The sequence below is a fragment of the Prionailurus viverrinus genome, chromosome A2, assembly GCF_022837055.1.
Source record: "Prionailurus viverrinus isolate Anna chromosome A2, UM_Priviv_1.0, whole genome shotgun sequence".
Taxonomy (NCBI): Eukaryota; Metazoa; Chordata; class Mammalia; order Carnivora; family Felidae; genus Prionailurus; species Prionailurus viverrinus.
Window position 1 is genome coordinate 20,508,354 of NC_062562.1, and position 19,464 is coordinate 20,527,817.

The following is a 19,464-nucleotide window of genomic DNA, read 5'->3' on the forward strand; positions in this document are numbered from 1 at the left end:
CAGCCGGGCATGGGGCTCACACAAACTGTGAGATCATGACCTGAGCCGATGTGGGATGCTCAACCAACTGAGCCACCCAGGCACCCGTTTTTGTTTTGTTTTTAAATTTTTTCTCCATCTGCCTTGTTTTTTTCCAAGGCCCTTTTTCTCTTTTTGTTTTGTTCTCTATCTTACATCTTAGAGGTTTGCCTTAAATATTTGATCCTATTTAAATTAAGTACCTGCTCCTATTTGAAAGCAAAATACTAAAAAAAAATGACTAGAAGCTCTTTATGTACATAATTTTGCCCCACTGCCTGATCCATTTCTCAAGAGAAAAATCTCCTGTCTCAAAACTAGAAGCCTGACTGCCAGCATTCTTGGAGCAAAAGAGTTACAAGGGGTCTCACTACTTAGTATAAATCCTCTTATGACCCCCCTCTTCAGAACTGTACCTCTAACCTTTCAGTATGCTGCTGTCTTTCAGACTAGACTCTTGAAGGCAAACAGTCACAGGAAAGGTTGCGAAGTGATCTGGTGGTTGAACTCAAATTTAGAGTTAACTAATCCTCCTGTTTTCAGCACCTCCATTTGTAGAAGTACCTGGTGCTCTAATCCCTGCACCATTCTAGACAGGAATTGGCCTACTTAAGGTCTTCATCTGATGCCAGCACTGAAGTCAGTGTTAGCAACCTACTCGTACATTTTCTAGCTCCTAAATTCCCATTGCCACCATCTCCTTTTCAATGGTTTCCCTTCTTTTTTTTTTTTTTGAGGGAGGGGAATGCTTTACATTTATGTCTTTTGTTTTGCTTTAAAATCCATTTTCCATCATTTTAGAGGTGTTTTGGGATGTACCAGTAGTAGGCATCTGTACAACCTACCACATTTAGGTGACAAGTCCTTCATATTGTTTTACTTTTGCTTACTTACCTTTGAGTACTTAGTTCTGGTAGTTAATACAAAAACACAGCTGTTGCTAATTTTGTATCACCAGATAAAGTGTCAACAAAACTTAAAAAAAAAAAAATCTCAAGTATAAGAAATTTTGTCAGTAGAAACAATGTGAATCGTCCTAAATGTCATACCCATTACAGCACTGGCATTTTCTGTTTTCTCTTTCACTGATTTCCATTTTGATCTTTAGTATTTTTTTTTTAACGTTTATTTATTTTTGAGACAGAGAGAGACAAAGCATGAACAGGGGAGGGTCAGAGAGAGGGAGACACAGAATCTGAAACAGGCTCCAGGCTCTGAGCTGCCAGCACAGAGCCCGACGCGGGGCTCGAACTCACGGACCGCGAGATCATGACCTGAGCCGAAGTCGGCCGCTTAACCGACTGAGCCACCCAGGCGCCCCTGATCTTTAGTATTTCTACTTCAAGTGTGATTGGCTTTTCTTTTGCTAACTTCTTGAGGTGCAAACGTAGACTTATTTTAGCTCTTTATTTCTTTCCTGGTATATGTATCTAAAGCTATAAGTTTCCTTTCACAAACTCCTTTAGCTATATCCCATAAATTTTAATATACTGTGTTTTCATTTGGGTTCAGTTCAAGATTTTCCTAATTGTCCTTGCAATATCTTCTATGATCCACGGATTATTTAGAAGTGTACTGCTTCATTTTCAAATATTTGGGGATTTTCCAGCTTTCTTTCTGTTGCTGATTTCTAGTCTAATCCCATTGTATTCAGAAAACTGGGTATGATTTCAATCCTTTTAAATCTTCTGAAACTTGTTTCATGACCTATGGTCCATCCGAGATAATGTTCCATGTGTGCTTGATAAGAATGTGCATTTTGCAGTCCTTGGGTGCAGTGTTTCACATCTCAGTCAGGTCAAGCTGGTTGACAGTCCATCTTAGTCAGCTCAGGCTGCTATAAAAAACCTACCACAGCCAGGGTGGCTTAAACAGCATTGATTTCTCATAGTTCTGGGGGGTAAGAAATCCAAGATCAAGGTGCCAGCAGACGTAGTTTCTGGTGAGAAGTCCACTTTCTGGTTCATGGACAGTTGTCTTCTTGCTCTTCATCCCCTTATAATGGTAATGAGCCCATTGTGGTGGCTCCACCTCTATGACCACATTCAATTACCTCCTAAAGGCCTGACCTCCAAATACATCACACTGGAGATGAGGCTACGATATATGAATTTTGGGGAGACAAACTTTCAGTCCATATTCAAGTCTTCTGTACTTTTTGCTAGTTGGTCTATCAATTACTGAGAAAAGAGTATTGATTTTTGGTGTACTTGGTATATCATTGCTGAGAAAGGAGTATTGAGACTTAATTGCTAAACAATTTCTCTTTTCCATTATGGTCAGTTTTGCTTTATGTATTTCCAGGCTCCATTGTTAGGTGTATATACATTTATAAATATTATATGTTCCAATGTCCCCACACTTTTAATATTATGAGATATCCCTCTTTGTCTTCAGCAATATTTCTTCTCTTAAAGTCTATCTGAGGGATGCCTGGGTGGCTCAGTCAGTTAAGCATCCGACTCTTGGCTTCACCTCAGGGCATGATCTCAGAGTTCATGAGTTCGAACCCTGGGTTGGGCCCTGTGCTGCCTGTGCAGAGCCTTCTTGGGATTGTCCCTCTCTCCCTCTTTCTCTGCTCGTTCTCTGTTAGTGCTTGCTCTCTTTCAAAATAAATAAATAAACTTAAAAAAAAAAGCCTATTGATGTTAATATAGCCTTTCCAACTCACTACAGTTACTATCTGCACGGTGTATCTTTCCCCCTCCTTCTCCTTTCAACCTATTTGTGTTTTCGAATCTAAAATGAGTTTCTTACACACAGCACAGAGTTGGATCTCTTAAAATTCAGTCTGTATTTTGATTGGAGTGCTTAGTCTATTCGCAACATGTAATATAATTATTGCTATGAATGAATTCACATCTACCATTTGCTACTTTTTTTTTTTTTAACGTCTTACGTTTTTTGTTCCTCTTTTCCTTCCTTACTGCCTTCTTTTAAGCAAGTATTTCTGGTGTACCATTTTAATTCTATGTTGGATTTTTATTGCTATTTGTTTTTAGTGGCATTATGGTATGCATCTTTCACTTATCACCATCTACTTCAGGTTAATACTGACTTGATTTTGTTAAATAGTGCAACTTTGCTCCAAAATAGCTCCATTCCTTTGTGCTACTACTGTTCACATACATTACTTCTATAAATGCTGTACACCTAAAATTGATGATGTAATTATTTCTTTAAACAATCTAATGTTTTCTAAAGAAATTAAGAGAAGAGAAAAAATATATAGTGTTTTATATTTACCCACATATTTACCATTTCCACTACTCTTCAGTCCTTCTTATGGATTTGAGTCAACCATCTGGTGGTGTTTTCTTTTGGCCTGAAGCTCTTCCTTTAGGATTTCTTATAGGGAAGATCTGGCAGCAGTGAATTCTGTTTCTGTTTATCTAGGAATGTCTTATTTCAGCTTCATTTTTGAAAGATGGTGTCACTGGATATACAATTGTTGGTTCAGTTTTTGTCCCTTTCAGCACTTTGAATATCGTGTCACTGCTTTCTGGTTTCCATGATTTCTTATGAACCATTATCATATTTCTATTTTCTTGGACCTGAGAAGTTTTGCTACTTTCACAGTTCTCTCTTTCAGTAGTTTATGGTGTACCTAGATGTGGTCTCTCTGTGTTCTCTTAGTGCTCTTAGAGCTGTAGGTTAATGTTCTCCATCAAATTTGAAGTTTTCAGCCATTATGTCTTCAAGTATTCCCTCCCGCTTTCTTTCTCTTCCGTCGAGACTCCCAATATAAGTATACTAGAATACATGGCATGAGGGTTTGCTCCTAAGTCTGCTTAGCCATGGGTCAGCCAATGATTTAGGTGAAGACTGTCCTCAAACACTTAAAACTTTTAAGGATTCACCTTCCAATGACTGATGTGCATGTGGCTTGGGGGACCCACTCAAAGCTGTAACCAATGTCCAAGGACCGCTTGCATTTCGCTTGCAAAATGGTTCTCCTAGCTCCTTTGCACAGGCATGGTTTCCCAGTCAGCCAAGAACATGGTGAGAGCTAGCTCACTCCTCTATGGCTGACTTCCAGGATAGTCCTCACCCTCAACTGTAATGTTGGCCCGTTTATCTCTGCATCGACCACTTTTAGCTGGCAAAGATATCCCCTGCCCATACACTCTCGCCATCCTGAATCAGTACATCTCCTCTGGCAGAAAAGTTGCTGGGTCTTGCAGATAGCCTTATGCTGGTAAATTATTCTCACCAACCAGGTTCCCTTCTCGTCTTTGCATATGCCACTGCTTATGAGAATTTGCTTCAAATCAACTTTGTTTTCTGGCCCGAGGAAAAAAAAGCCCTAAGGAGCAGATGTGATGTTGAAACTAATGTAACTCTCAGAAAATCACATAGTCTAGGTATCTATGTGAACTCAAAATTTACAAGATATGCACCTGAAACCACTGTAACGTTGTGTGTCAACTATGCTCAAAAAAAAAAAAAAAAAAAGACAGCTATCTCATGAAAATAAATAAAAATGATAAAAACTTTACAAGAAATGATCAAATTTTTTTCATTACAATAATGCTTATTATTCTAAGTAAAAAAGCTATTTTACCAGGTTTAATATAAATCATTTTTCTTAAACAGAAGCTATTTGCTGCATTTCAGGTAAATTCATTTTGTAGTTTTCAAACATAATGACTTATATTCAACTTCCTTTCTTTTAGCCATGTAAGGATTAAGCACCTTGGTTCCTGACACACCTCTTTATGAGACCTTATATCATCTTCTGAAATCATGTAAATAGATGGTAAAAGCAAACAGTCTCTTCTTTCCTGAAGAAATGTGATTTTTTTTTTTTTTTTTTTAAACATTATCTTCTCCCTGACGACCCGGTTAAGGTAGTAACAGCACAGGAACCATTTAAAGATTTACAGCAACTAAGGAAGCCTTAGGACACTACTGAGAGCAGCATTATTTAAAAAGCTACAGAGTGGGGGCACCTGGGTGGCTCAGTTGGTTAAGTGTCCAACTTTGGCTCAGGTCATGATCTCACGGTTCATGGGTTCGAGCCCCGCACCAGGCTCTGTGTGGACAGCTTGGGGCCTGGAGCCTGCTTCTGATGCTGTGTCTTTCTCTCTCTCTCTCTCTCTCTCTCTCTCTCTCTCTCTCTCTCTCTGCCCCTCCCCCACTCATGCCTTGTCTCTCAAAAATGAATAAACGTTTAAAAAAAAAAAAAAGAAAAGAAAAGCAAAGCTACAGAGTGAAGTTGGGGGCATGGAGTTTTGGACCTGACCTAAGTTGGTCCATGTCTGGTACACCTTACAAAAGAACACCAGAAATGACTTACACAAAATTCCCTGCATCCTTTTTTCTTTTGCAAGCCCACTTATGGGCAACAAATAAATAATAAAATAAAATAAAATAAAATAAAAGTGTACATGTGTGTATGTATGTGTTTTGAGTGGAGGACACTGATTATACAGTGTCCACCTAGGTGGGGAAATCAAATTCAGGAAAAGTTTTATGAACTTTTGCTCTAGGTAAGGTAGTTATTACTTTAGATTTGAAAAGTGGAAAAAAAAAAGTTCTTTATAAGGAATGGTCTTGCCCTATGTTGGATCAATAACACCCAGTCCTGTCAGACACAAATGGACCATGAGGTGGAAGTTCCATTTGTGTCTCACCAGGTGTGGCTTGGCCACACATACACATGTGCACAGTAACACAGGCCAGTCCCGCCAGACAGACTTGGGCAGTTCAGACACAGCTGTGGGTGAGTGAGGTCCTCTCTCCAACACGATGGCTTCCAGGAATTAAGAACACATCTTTGAGTACCTTCAAATGCCAATGGGCAATCTGAATCTGGTACTTGCTCCTCTTCAAGGAGCACAGTTTGAAAATTATTTGCAATTGAAGGAGAAAAACTTGTAATGAAAGATACCTCTATGAAAATGGCTTCAAAATGTGAAAAAAATCTAGCAACCACATCTTCCAAGAAATCCACGAACAGTCCAACTGTATTTTATAAACAGGCAAGCAAGCAAATAAACAAACCAGCACGTGAAAGAAAACTAGTTAATCTGGGAAACGTTCCACAGAGAAACATTAATCCCTTCAAACCTTATTTGAGCCATTCTAAGCAACCTCACGTATGCTGTTAAATCTATTTTCTGCTTCACTGAAATATGACATAATATTCTTGAGGTGGCCCTATTTTTGGTCCACCAAAGTAGTCCAGGACCCGGAGGTTGGTTATATTCAACTTAGCAAAAAACCAATGATGGTTGCAAGGCCAGGTTTTCAAACCAGGGTGTCGGATGAACAGTGAACCCTTGGCAAAGACCATTTCCATTTCATTTGCCTCGGTAATAATTCCTGACACTATTGTGTGAGCACAGAAGGGACTCTGGGGATCAAATCCATGCTTCCTGTAGAAGTTAGTGTGTGCCAGACATGGTGAATGTAGCATATGGATTCTTCTGCAGGTTGCCCACCAACTGTGGTAGTAGGTTCAGGTGGAAGTAGGGCATACTGCTGCCCAGTCACAGATGTGCGTCCAGAAGTAGGCCATGCATGCCATGTCCTCGCGGGGAGGGGGAAGGCAGGCAGCGGCGGCACAGCGCGGTGCCCCAGCCCTGCACCAGCCCCGTGCCAGTGCTGCGGCCAGCACAACTATTAGCGCCAGCTCCAGCAGGGTGAGGAGCAGCGCGCATGCGTGGCTTGGTGGGCCATGGTGGTGACTCCAGTGAGAGCCCAGAAATGGTCAAATTCTTTTTTTTGTTTTAATTTTTTATTACGTTTCTTTATTTTTGAGAGGCAGAGAGAAACAGAGCACCAGTGGGGGAGGGGCAGAGAGAGAGAGGGAGACACAGAATCCGAAGCCGGCTCCAGGCTCCCAGCTGTTGGCACAGAGCCCGAGGCGGGGCTTGAACCCACGAACCGTGAGATCATGACCTGAGCTGAAGTCGGACCCTCAACCGACTGAGCCACCCAGGCGCCCCTAGAAATGGTCAAATTTCTAACAAGAGTTCTCACTGTCAAAATATTTCTAAATTCTAGCAAGTGACTCCAAGTAACATTTTTGGGTTGATAAATGAAATAAAATTCCTCCTAGTACTGTGGTTCAACCAAAGTATCATCTACTAATCTGGCCTGAGTCTGCGGGAGGAAAGTCAGTCTACTAAATGACAGGGTAGAGCCTTGATGCACTCACTGCTGACAATGCTTTCTAGCTCCAGATGGGCTCCTTAGGTTTTATCTCCTCACAATACTAGACTGTTGAGCTCCCACACTTGTGAACGAACGGACTCCGTTCCTGAAATACTAGGATAACAGCTGTGCCACATGAAACTTCCCATTTAATGGTCTGATGACCAAACTGATGATGATAAAATCATTTCTATCAATACATCATTTTGAAAGAGTCAACATTTACACACACAGGATTCATGCCCACAGCTCCCAGTGCGAACCACAACTAGAACACAGTATAACGTTTCCTCATATTTAACAAGATGAAAAGAAACCAACCTCTTTTTTCTTCTTCTCTCTTTAATTTGTCTTCCTCGATTTCTTTTGGTAATTTTTCCTTTTTCTCTTTCTCCACGTCGTTATGCAAGTGCTTCGTGGTGTAGCTGAGCGCTGGTGATAGGAGGATCTCCCCATTTTTGCAGAGCTCATCACGGATTTTAATAAAAAACTGCTGCAGCTCCACCGCATCCTCATATATTTCAGAGTCTGTCCTATAAGGGGATCAAGAGTATCCACTGACATACAAGCTGCTTCCTTTACACACCTCGATTACATGTTTAGTTACCAATAATGTTACAGGACATAAGGGTACTTCTGTACAGTAGGGCATCTCCTTGAAAAGTTTTACAACAGAATCTGAAGTGTTGTTTGACCTCGAGGAGGAGTTCCATGGCCACCAGTCTGCTTTTCCTTACAGTTTACTCCTTGTACAGCACATATAAAAGAAAAGGCCTCATACGGTTTTTGGGGAGAAATGTGGTGCAAATATCAACTGATTTTGGCAACAGAAGGGGGCAGCCAGAATCAAGGACTACACCGAGCCTCCCCACAGTGTACAGCACTTGTATCTAATCCTTGGATTAATTTTTACTTTCTCTTGAGGGACCAACACATTATATAAAGTGTTAACAGAAGACTTAGGCAGTGTCGGCTTTCTTCTTTTTGAATCTGTATCATCCTTGCCTAAGCTGGGAGGCCTCAGCAAAAATTTGACCCTAAACTGCAAAGTCATGAGGGCATTCACCCTACAACGGCGACAGGCCTCAAAGTCTGTGTTCATGTTAGTTTCCCCAGCAGTAACTACACAATGGTGGGGAATCAGCAGAGACAACATAGTGAAAAAGAGAAAAATAATTATCTGTCATACTAAAAGCTTTTTAAAGACTCTTTCTTCATTTACAGAATGAGAGACCTGGGCAAAATCAACTTCAGAATTCAGACTGGAAGAACTTTTATTACTATCTCTATTCCACTGTGGTCTGAGGATCGCTTAAACATAATTTTATTAACTAAGAATTAACATAATCCTATTAACTAAGAATCCCAGGGGCTGAAAAATCATTCACAAAGGAAACCACAGAGTCTCAGCAGCATCTACAGAGACATTGTCGTCAGAGGAGTGTGGCAGGTGTAGCAAGCCCAGTGAGCCGCCTGTTGCCACTGACCACTAGAGCATCACGTTTTAGTAAAGCCTCCAGAATGCTTCTCCTCATCAACAAAAGTGAACTGGCAAACAATCTAAAAACACTGCCAACAATACCCTAAATGCATGTTTCTGGAAAGGTTTTAAAAATCCTTTCAAATTACAGAAATGCTAACACTTGTAGGAAACCAATACAAAAAGTGGTCAAAGGAAGAAATTCCTATGATATCTCGATGCCTGTTTTCTGAAGATATCTGAAGACTGTTCACTTGACATTGAAATTCATTTTATAATAGCTTACAATTTTAAGTATAAAATTAAAGTAAAAATCCATTTTTGGTAATCCCTGTTAAACTGAAAGGGGAGATTCCTAACTCCATCATGTCATCTAGTAAGGAAAGTTCTGTACATAGCCATTAGACATCTGACAGATCTTTCCTGTTTTATTTAAACAAAGTTAATATGAACAATTAATTTATTAATCTAAGAGGCTCGGTATTCCCTGTATGCACAAGAACAAAAACTCAAGCTGGCAAAACAAAGAGCTCTTATTCCCTTACTAGTATATAATCTTTATTTGTAACGTAGACATTCAGTAGAATGAAATAATTAAGAGTTTAGGAAGCTCTTACTGCTTCCATTGTCCTGGTCGTCCCAAGTCCCTGTAAGGTAGTCAGAGAACTTAATTCAGGAATACTGCCAGCATATTAGGAAAGCCAGCAGCTAACTGGCATGAGTCAGCGCTGTGCTGTTACAGAGTATTGCTGATGGACAAACCACTGTCCCGAGTGAACTTTTCTACACCTCACTTTTCAGACTCCTTCTGTTTCAGGATGTAAAGTCCTAGTTGATACTGGCTGGTAGTGGTAGGTAGGGGTGAGTGTAAAGAAGCATGAACACTGCTGGATATCAACATGGAAATCTAGTGCATATGGACTTGATTAAATTCATGAAATTATGTTTCTGAGAGGTCTTTTTTTCTTAATGTTTTTATTTTTGATAAATAGTGTGCATGGAGAAGGGGCAGAGAGAGAGGGAGACAGAGGATCTGAAGTGGACTCTGGGCTGACAGCAGAGAGCCCAACATGGGGCTCGAACTCACGAACTGTGAGATCATGACCTGAACTGAAGTCGGACGCTTAACCAACTAAGCTACCCAAGCGCCCCTAAGATGTCTATCTTCATTACCGGCAAAGTAGATAAAATGATGGTTTATCATTCAACTAAACTGATGCATCCTCAGCAGCATGGGGTTACCCTTAAGTACTATAAACAGTCATTAAGATGACCTTCATTCACAAAGATAAAAATGGCTTCCCATAAAGATGGTTTTGCAAAGCTCTGGGCCAAAGAGTGAAACTCCTCATTATATCATATAAATAAATGCACCCTAGACTCTACCTCCCAGGCCTCGAAAGCAAATTATCAATCATGTCAGTAATGGGAGAATGAAAAGAGCTCATTTCCTAGAGATACAAATCTGTTTATTTCTTGAAATTGTCACGTCATCTATATAAGATACACAAAGTTGTTAATGATTTAAGAGACAAATGCACTTTTAGAAGACTCACAGAACTAACCCCAAGATGTAATGGGGATGGGGCAGGGGTGGAGGAGAGGGGTGACTTTAGATTTAAGAACTATTTAAAAAAACTGAGAACAAAAATGAAGTCTAAGCTCCATGAAAGCAGGATTTGTCTGTTTTGTCCATTGGTATATCCTATGTATCTAGAACAGACTTATAACTAGTAGCCACTCAATTAACATTTGTTGAATAAATGAAAATAATGAATGTAAATTCTGACTGCAAGATGTCTCCCCATCTTTCTCTTCATTTGTATCTCCAATGTTGAACAATAAGGACCATTTCCTACATGTGTCATCACTCAAGGGCCTCTCCAATCTGACCTCCACTTCACCCATCTCTTGAACATATTAGTTTCCTAACCCTATGCCTTTCCTCAGGCCACTTGCCTTATCTGCATCCCACCCATTCCCCCATTCTTCCCTGATGCCTCATGTCTTTTTTAGAACTCCAGTGCAGAGTTTCTACTCCACCGTCTTTACTACCTATCAAGTTGTTATATGTTGTCTCATGCCTGGAATTATTCTTCCCCAAGCATAGGACCGATCCCAACTGTCAGGCTTCAAGCTCTTAGAGCACAGAGCACAAGCCTTATCATCCATGGCTGGGCTCCATGTCTGGTGTCTTGGTGACTGGCTCTGTGGTGGGGAATAAGATGAACCACTTACAAGTTGTGTGACTTTAGGCAACTTCTATAAGTTTAGGTACCACTTCTTCATATGCAAAGTGGGAAGATTATCATCTAGAATGGCTACAAGGGTTAGAGAGTATCTACATAAAGTGTTCAGCACGCTTCTTTATAAAGAGCAGGTGCTTAATGGGAAGAGCATAACTTATTACTAATTTTTCTTTCAAAATCCAGAGCAAATGCAGGCTTCACCAGATTCCCCAGCTAGAATTACCTCACACCCAATGCCTAAAAGTCTCCTTTCAGCATGGTACACTATAAGCTCCAGAAAGGTTTGTATCTTTAGCTTTTTATATTTCCCCAAGTGACTCTAAGAGCAACCAGAAGACATGCCATAACCACTGAACTGAAATTGTTTTAATAATCGATTTATACCAGTGTTATGTGACAAAGATATATTGTAGATCAAAATTAAAAGGGAATTCAAATTTGATGGAAAGTTAAACTTGACTGCTTCTTTCAGTGCTTCTAATGCTACAAAAGGCACTTAGAAGTGAGAAATCTGAGATTAAAAAAAAAAAAGAAGCCACCCTTTTAGGAAATGGTGATCAAATTTAAATCAGTCTAACCTCAGATCAAGAACTTAGGGCTATCTGCATTTATTTAAAGGATGCTCAGATTGAACTCAAAGTTTAAAAGAAAATCACAATACGATTTCAATTTATAAACATTTTATCCTTTCGAAACGTGTTCTGTGAAAGGCTATATTTTAAGAGTTTATGCTTTTCAACAGATCTTCAACTCCGTCCTCTACTCTTTCTCAAAGGTCCTGACCTAGATGATTTAGCAGCGTGACTTCTCTACCCTGTAGCATACACTTGCTCTCTACAAGTTGTAGCAAATTAGAATTCAAAACAGCACCCCACCAACTGGAATCATGTACCTAAGCTGAAATAGTATATCAAAGCAGAATTTTCTTCTGTTTTGTATTTAAGTATCACACCTTCTCAAAAAGAAATAGCTTTGAAAACCTACCGATTCATCCTTCTTGCCCTTTCCAAGACTTCAAACATATGCTCTTGAAATAAATCAAGCCGCCGGTAGCGATTATTTTCAACATTCTTTCTAATTATGTCAAAAGTAAGAGGAGGTTTGTTTGGAAAGTTGGGATCCACAGCAGGAATTTCTGCTAAGGAATCACTGTAGCATCTTCCCTCATCATCCTGATGACTCATGACTGACACAAAAAGATTGTGGATAAGCTCTTGAATCAGCAAGGTCACATTTGGGACATGAGAGTCCTCATCTCCCTCCAGGTCTCTCCGAGTTTCAAGCAGGACTTTGTGCAGGACAAGAGCATCTTTGTAGATCAAAGACTCAGGCTCATTGTATGTACACGCATTGTTAAACATCATGACGAAGTCCTCAACCATGGAGTCTATATCTTGGTATTTATTGGCCATCATGTGACTTCGAATTTTTTCCATGTCCATGGGCTTTTTAATGGTCAGGTAGTAGTCAGGCAGCTCAGATCTAGAGGGAAGCCTCAGAAATATGGCACTGAGGCGGCGACCCCTCTTATCAGTATAGTTCTTTACAGCTTCATAGACTTCATTTAGTTTCTGCTGCATTGGAGTCATGTATTTTGATTTTTTAGGAGAAATTCCACTCTTCCTACCTAAAGGAAGGGATTTAATGTTAAATGGGTAAAATGAAATAAATGAACCCAAATTTGTATACAGTTGGTAAAGCATAACCATAACAAAGGGACTACTCCAAACGATTCATAAAACACAGTTTAATGTATACCCTAGGGACAACAAAAAAACTGGAAAAAAATTTAAACTGTTTTCAGTAATCATTTTTTAGTGAGAGAGTAAGTATTACCATGTTGAGATAGTTGTGAATAAGGTAGAATAAAGCAAATGAATAGCTATGTGGCATTCTAATTCCATCACCTGTAGTACCCTTGAGAACTGAGATTTTTATCACAGTAGGAAAAAAGATACTGATGTTAAAACAGAGAACACTGCATAAAAACCTTACAGCCATAAAGCTCAGTTAAGAGCATCAGTATGAACTTATGATGTATTTTATCTTTATTTTTATTAAAAAAAATTTTTTTTAACATTTATTCATCTTTGAGAGACAGAGAGAGACAGAGCATGAGCGGGAAAGGGGCAGAGAGAGGGAGACACAGAATCTGAAGCAGGCTCCAGGCTCCAAGCTGTCAGCACAGAGCGCGACGTGGGGCTCAAACTCACGAACTGTGAGATCATGACCTGAGCTGAAGTCGGACGCTCAACCGACTGAGCCACCCAGGCGCCCCTTGATGTATTTTATCTTTAAATATAAAACAAACACACACAAAATTTCTTATCTCTGTCCACTGAAAATCTTAGAAACAATGACCAATCCAGTATCAGTATAATCCCATGGGGTTTTGACTATAATTTTGAAATAGGGATTTCAAATACTGACACCAGTAACTCTTCAGCAACTGGCAGATGCACCGTTGGCATAAGATGAACCTTGTGTATCTTGAAACATGAGATAGTAAAGAATCTATCAATGCCTCCTTACTATGGTCATGTCAAAAGAACACGGCAGCCAGCCTGGGACAACAGGAGCATCAATAAAGGCAACTGCAATGTGTTAAAACCCAGCAACATGTCTAAATTTAGTAGTTCTTAATGATATATAAAACTGAACAAATGAGCTGGGTAAATGTTGGAGGATGTTGGTAAATCAATGCATTATTCTGAAAACTAGTAAGCCAAGGGGGGAGGGGGGCACCTTTTATCCTTTCAAAACAAAAAACCAAACCAAACCAAACCAAAACAAGATGAACAAAAAACTACCACTGGGTAACCAAATTCTGGATGAGGCATAGTTTCTCTATACAGAAGTATTCCAGTTGGTAAATGAGCAAGGAATGATAAAGTCACACTATTGCTATTTTATACCTCTTTAATGAATTAAGGTAGTCAGCATCAATAGCTGTTAACACATGGGAGAAACAACCAGCTGTTACAGGGTCACCCAATGAAAGCCCATATACCACCTCTGAAGTTGGTTTCTGTACCAAAAGGAGGGGACGGAGATCAAATCTAATTTAAATCTGATCAAGCCTCTTGCTCCAATTGCCAATTTAAAGGAAATGCCAAGCACACTAAAACATGTTAAACTATAGCAAAGGAACGCAATTAGCAAAACCCAGACTATGGAAGCCACAGTAAAATCCCAGTTTCTTCAACAAATAAACTGCAAGGCAAAAAAAAAAAAGAAAGAAGAGAGGAAAATTTATGGATTAGAAGTATCAATCAAATGCAGTATATGGACCTTATTTAGATTCTACCTCAACCAGACACTGCTTCAACCTGTGATGTAATGTATGTATAGAAAACCTATTACGAAGCATCCTTGCTGAACTGAAACTTAATCTAATCAAGCCTCCGGAGTACATGTTTTTAAGAAATGAGAGGAATAAAGAGGAAAAAGTTAGCTGATATCACAAAGAAGTGAACTGATTAATCCAGAACATGAAAGTGTACAAGAAAGTGATCTAGGAGGGCACCTGGGTGGCTCAGTTGGTTAAGCATCCGACTTCAGCTCAGGTCATGATCTCATGGTGGGTTCGAGCCCTGTGTTGGGCTCTGTGCTGACAGTTCAGAGCCTGGAGCCTGCTTCGGGTTCTGTGTCTCTCACTCTCTCTGCTCCTCCCCCACTCATGCTCGGTCTCTCTCTTCCTCTCTCTCTCTCTCTCTCTCAAAAATAAATAAAAACATTAAAAAGATTAAAAAAAAAGTGGTCTGGTTTTTGAAGAGTCAATAGCTTGACCATAAAAAAAAAAAGGGAGGGGTTTGCTCTAGGTTAGGCCAGAGGGCATAATGATTAAATAGAACATAAAGAACTTAATTAAGTCCTGATTTGAAGAAACCAACTGTAAAAATACATTTTGAGACAATCAGTAAAATTTGGAAATTTGTCAGGTATTAGGTGAAACCAAGAAATGGTTTTGTTAGTTGCAATGATTTTATGGATATTTAAGAAAATACCTGCAAATATTAGAGGTACGTACTGAATTATGTAAAAATGAAGTGACATGCCTGAATTTCCTTTAAAATAATTTAGAACAAAAAACACAGAGAGAACAGTGGATATAGGAGATAAGTATGGCACAACCTTGATAAATGCTGACTAACAGTACTGCTCTTCATATCTGCAGATGTTTGAAATTTTTCATAATACAAAACAGAAATGAAAAGGAAATCAACATTAAAATTTCTTTTCCCTGAGCTTTAAAAAATATATGTATATTTAGTTACTGCTAAATTATCTACCGTTTCCTAACTCAACTTATGGAATTATTTCGATTTTTTAAAAACCCTTCTTAAAAATTTTATTTATTTATTTATTTGGGTTATTTGTTTATTTATTTATTTAGAGGGGGGAGGGGCAGAAAGAGAGGGAGAGAGATAATCCCAAGCAGACTCTGCTCTGTCAGCGTAGAGCCCAATATGACGCTTGATCTGAGCTGTGAAATCACGACCTGAGCCAAAATCAAGAGTTAGACACTTAATTGACTGAGCCACCCAGGTGCCCCTTAAATTAATTTTTAAAAGTAATCTCTATACCCAATCTGGGGCTTGAACACATGCCCCCAAGATCAAGAGTTGCATGCTCCACTGAGCTAGTCAGATGCTCCCTAGAATGAATTCTATTTTTATAAGGCACTGTGTCCCTAAAAAGTAAAACAAAGGTTTTCATTTCTGCAAAACTTCTGCATGCTTTTACAATTCCATAAAAAGATAAATCCCTTAACATGAAGGAATCACCACTTAGCAGTAAGTCATACTCAAAACTACTATAATACTTCATTTATAGTAATTTCATATAAAAAAGCAAGGTCTGTTTGTTTTTCCCCTTTCAGCAAATATACTTCCAAAGAATATTTGACAACACCATTATCATAGGCTTGGTATTTATTTTACTTACATACTGTAAATAAGGCAGAAACCTCTTGTTTAGCCCAATGCTATTAACTGCTTTTCTGCCCTCAGTTTTTTTGTTTTGCTTTGAATTTCTTTAACATTTATTTAACTTTGGGAGAGAGAGAGAGAGAGAGAGAGAGAGAGAGAGAGAGAGACAGCGAGCGAGCACGGGGAAGGGGCAGAGAGAGAGGGAGACACAGAATCTGAAGCAGGCTCCAGGTTCTGAGCTGTCAGCACAGAGACCGATGCGGGGCTCAAACTCATGGACAGTGAGATCATGACCTGAGTGGAAGTCAGATGCTTAACCGACTGAGCCACCCAGGAGCCCCTCCTTCCCTCACAGTTTTAATAAAATCACCATCCACAAACCAACTCAAAAGACAAGTGCAGTGGCTGAGCATCTAATACTTTAAATTCTATGTAGGATCTGCTGCTGGGATTCACTTTTAATTCCAGTAATCAGCAAACAAGCAAACATATAAAATACCAAATCTGCCACTACACTCTTGCAGGCATAATATGTGGGAAAAGTATCTATTCTTACCATTTAAATTTTACAAAGTGTCCACAGCATTTAAGAAAGCTAACAAAACCTCTGACATTATATACTATTCCCCACATGCTTTTCACATTTTAACTACTTAAAATATAGAAGAGAGTACTTGAGGGGAAGAGAAAAAACTCCATGCTGGAAGTGTCAGTCCAAACATATTCACCAATAAATTAAGTATTATCTCAGTGAATCAGTACTATCCTTGACAGACTAAACTGAAAAACAAAGTGTGAGGCTGCCTTACTCAGCTTGAGTTTGGGAGAAGCCACGTCATCATCATCAGGCAGTGGGCCCAGCTCTTTCCTTTTATCCTTGAGTAACTTTTCCAGGATGTGTGCATCGTTGTACACCTATATTCCATAAATATATTTAAAATTATTTTCTAAAAAATGTTCTATTGAAGTATAACATGCTTCTATAAAGAAGTTTTAAAGACACAGGTGAGCATAGATAAGAACTAAAGAAATAAAGCTTGAGATCACTACAGAGTAACAAAATCGCATCTTTGAGGGGTGGGCCTCAGCCTCAAATGGTTTGTTGTTTAAGCTTTCCAGGTGATTCTAATGTGCAGACATGCATGCTACAGTTTCAGAACTATTGCAGTAGAATCACTGCAAGTTTTTACAGAACTTCTGAAACATATTTACGTGTGTTGCTTTTTTCATAAATCTCTCTCCCACTGGACCCTCAAGGTAGCTGACTTAGCTCAATGGGAATTAAAACTGAAAAGTATCTGATAGACAGTAATAGCTCAAATATTGTTAAATGGCATTTAATATCAGTCTGAATTCACAACGTAGACCCTGATCTGTGAAAAGCAACAATCCCTGCTTGGGACTGCTCTCTGAAGACTGAGCCAAGGGTGGTAATATGTAGCCAAGAACAAGGTTATTCACCTAATGGCCACACCCCAACAGCTATATCCCCCTGACTCTCTCCACAGAGGCTCCCCTGACCGCCACCACAGCAGAGGGGCTGAAGGAATAAATGCTCTCTCTTCTTTGGCTACTTTTCTTAAGGGTGGCTTTTTTCTCAATCAGTAGCAGACAAGTGGCAAATTCGCCAATGATACTAAGGAGAGTGTAAACCCCTATGATAGGGGGTTTGATCACAAGTACCCTCAATGCCTAGTTTATTTTGTAAGAGCAAAAGAAAAGAAATACATGATTTTAAAGTTATTTTATTTCTGGGAGATTTAATGTAGACAAAGGAAATTCGAAAAGTATATGCACTCTCACCCATGTTCAGTGCATTATTTACCATAACCAAGGTATGGAAGCAAACTAAGTGTCCATCAATAGATGAATGGATAAAGAAAACACACGTGCGTGCGCACGCATGCACGGGGAGGGAGAGGGAGAGGGAGTGGGGGAGAGTATTATTCAGCCATAAAAAAAAAAAATGAAATCTTGTCCTTTGTGACAATGTGGATGAACTCTATGGCATTATGCTAGTTGAAATAAGTTAGACAGAGAAAGACAAACACCATATCATCTCACATATGTGTAGATTCTAAACAAACAAACAAACAAACAAACAAACCAAAAACCCAAGCTCATACAGAACAGATTAGTGGTTCGCAGAGAGAGGGGATGGGGATAGGTGGAATGGATGAAGGGGGTCAAAAGCACAAACTTCTAGTTAGAAAATAAGATATAGTGTACAGCATGGTGACTAGTTATTAAAACTGTAGTGCATATCTGAAAGCTGCTAAGAGAGTAGATCTAAAAGTTTTCACCACAAGAAAAAAAATTTTGTAACTATGCATGATTGCAGATGTTAATGAGGTTTACTATAATCACATGGCAATATATACAAATACAAAAGCATTATGTTGCACACTTGAAACTAATATAATGGTATAGGTCAATTAAATTTCAACAAAAAATAAAGAATATAAAATAAAAAAACAAAAGAATATATCCTAGTTATACTGATAAAGAACTGAAAATCAAGATGCTTCATAACAAAATCAATGATTTAGAGGTACATTTATGAATATATCTTAATTCTTATATGACCATACCATTTTGTGGACTCTCCCTGGAGAAGTATGTTATTGAGGGTAGTAATAATGAGGAAAGATTTTAATGTCACTGGTTTTCATTTGAATGCTTATTTGAACACCAGGCACCATGCTACATGCTCTGTGTATATTCTCTCATTTAAATCCTATGATAACCCTGTTGGAAGTACTATTATTATCTCCACTGCACAGATGAGGAAAATGAAGCTCAGAGAAGATAAGTTACTTACATGGGCTTTGGAAGAGCAGAATTCAAATTTGGGATGTCAAACTACATAGTATAAACTTTTAACCTATACAGTGTACTGTCTCCCATTTTAAACAATTAAGAAAAGACAAAGTATTAAGCTACTCATTGAGAAGAGTAACCTGAGTGAGGCTTCTAGATCTGGTCTCTCAAGATGCATTACTCTACCAGCACCCAAAAGAAAACGTGCCTCCTGCAGGATTCCTACACACTTTTTACCTGGGAGCCCTCCTCGTTGTAATGCCTGGCATTCCGGAACATCAGCTTCATGTCTTCTATCATTCCCTCTTCCCCTGCGTATTTGTCATTGCGGATGTTATGTTCAATTATTTTCAAGTCCATTGGCTCCAATATGATTTTATAATAATCAGGATAGTCCTTTTTGGATGGTTTAACCATAAATAGATCACAAAGTCTTCTGCCTGAACCTGGCTCACGAGCTTCAAGAACAACATTGAATAAGATTTTCATTCGCTGCTTTCTTATGTTCTTTTTACTGTTGAGGCAGGAGGTAGAAAAGGGGAGAAATGAGAAGAGGTTCAGTTTTCTTTATACAGGGATGAACATGAAATGAAACAAACTAAACTTGTGGGAAGGTGCTTTATAATGATCCTAATTTACTGATTACATATGCCACAAACACAGTAAACATGCTGGAAACTATAAGCAAATATTAGGAGAATTTCCAAATAGTTAAAATTAAAACAGTGACTCTAGTAGGAGCAGCCAATGAACACCAGACAAACCTGTTTAAAATATTTATGAAATGCAATGCTTAAAAAAAAGC

General features: G+C 39.0%; 1 protein-coding gene across 31 annotated transcripts in view; it reads right to left on the bottom strand.

Moving 5' to 3' along the window:
• Nucleotides 1-19,464, bottom strand: part of PBRM1 (polybromo 1) — a 115,720-nt gene that overhangs the window by 39,733 nt on the left and 56,523 nt on the right. For all 31 annotated transcript variants that reach the window (XM_047845471.1, XM_047845500.1, XM_047845543.1 and 28 more), the window contains 4 exons: nucleotides 18,897-19,173; nucleotides 16,649-16,754; nucleotides 11,893-12,535; nucleotides 7,501-7,712 (listed from right to left, as the gene is read on the bottom strand). In XM_047845471.1, the coding sequence (XP_047701427.1) occupies nucleotides 7,501-7,712; nucleotides 11,893-12,535; nucleotides 16,649-16,754; nucleotides 18,897-19,173 (1,238 nt within the window). The remainder of the gene's footprint in view (nucleotides 1-7,500; nucleotides 7,713-11,892; nucleotides 12,536-16,648; nucleotides 16,755-18,896; nucleotides 19,174-19,464) is intronic.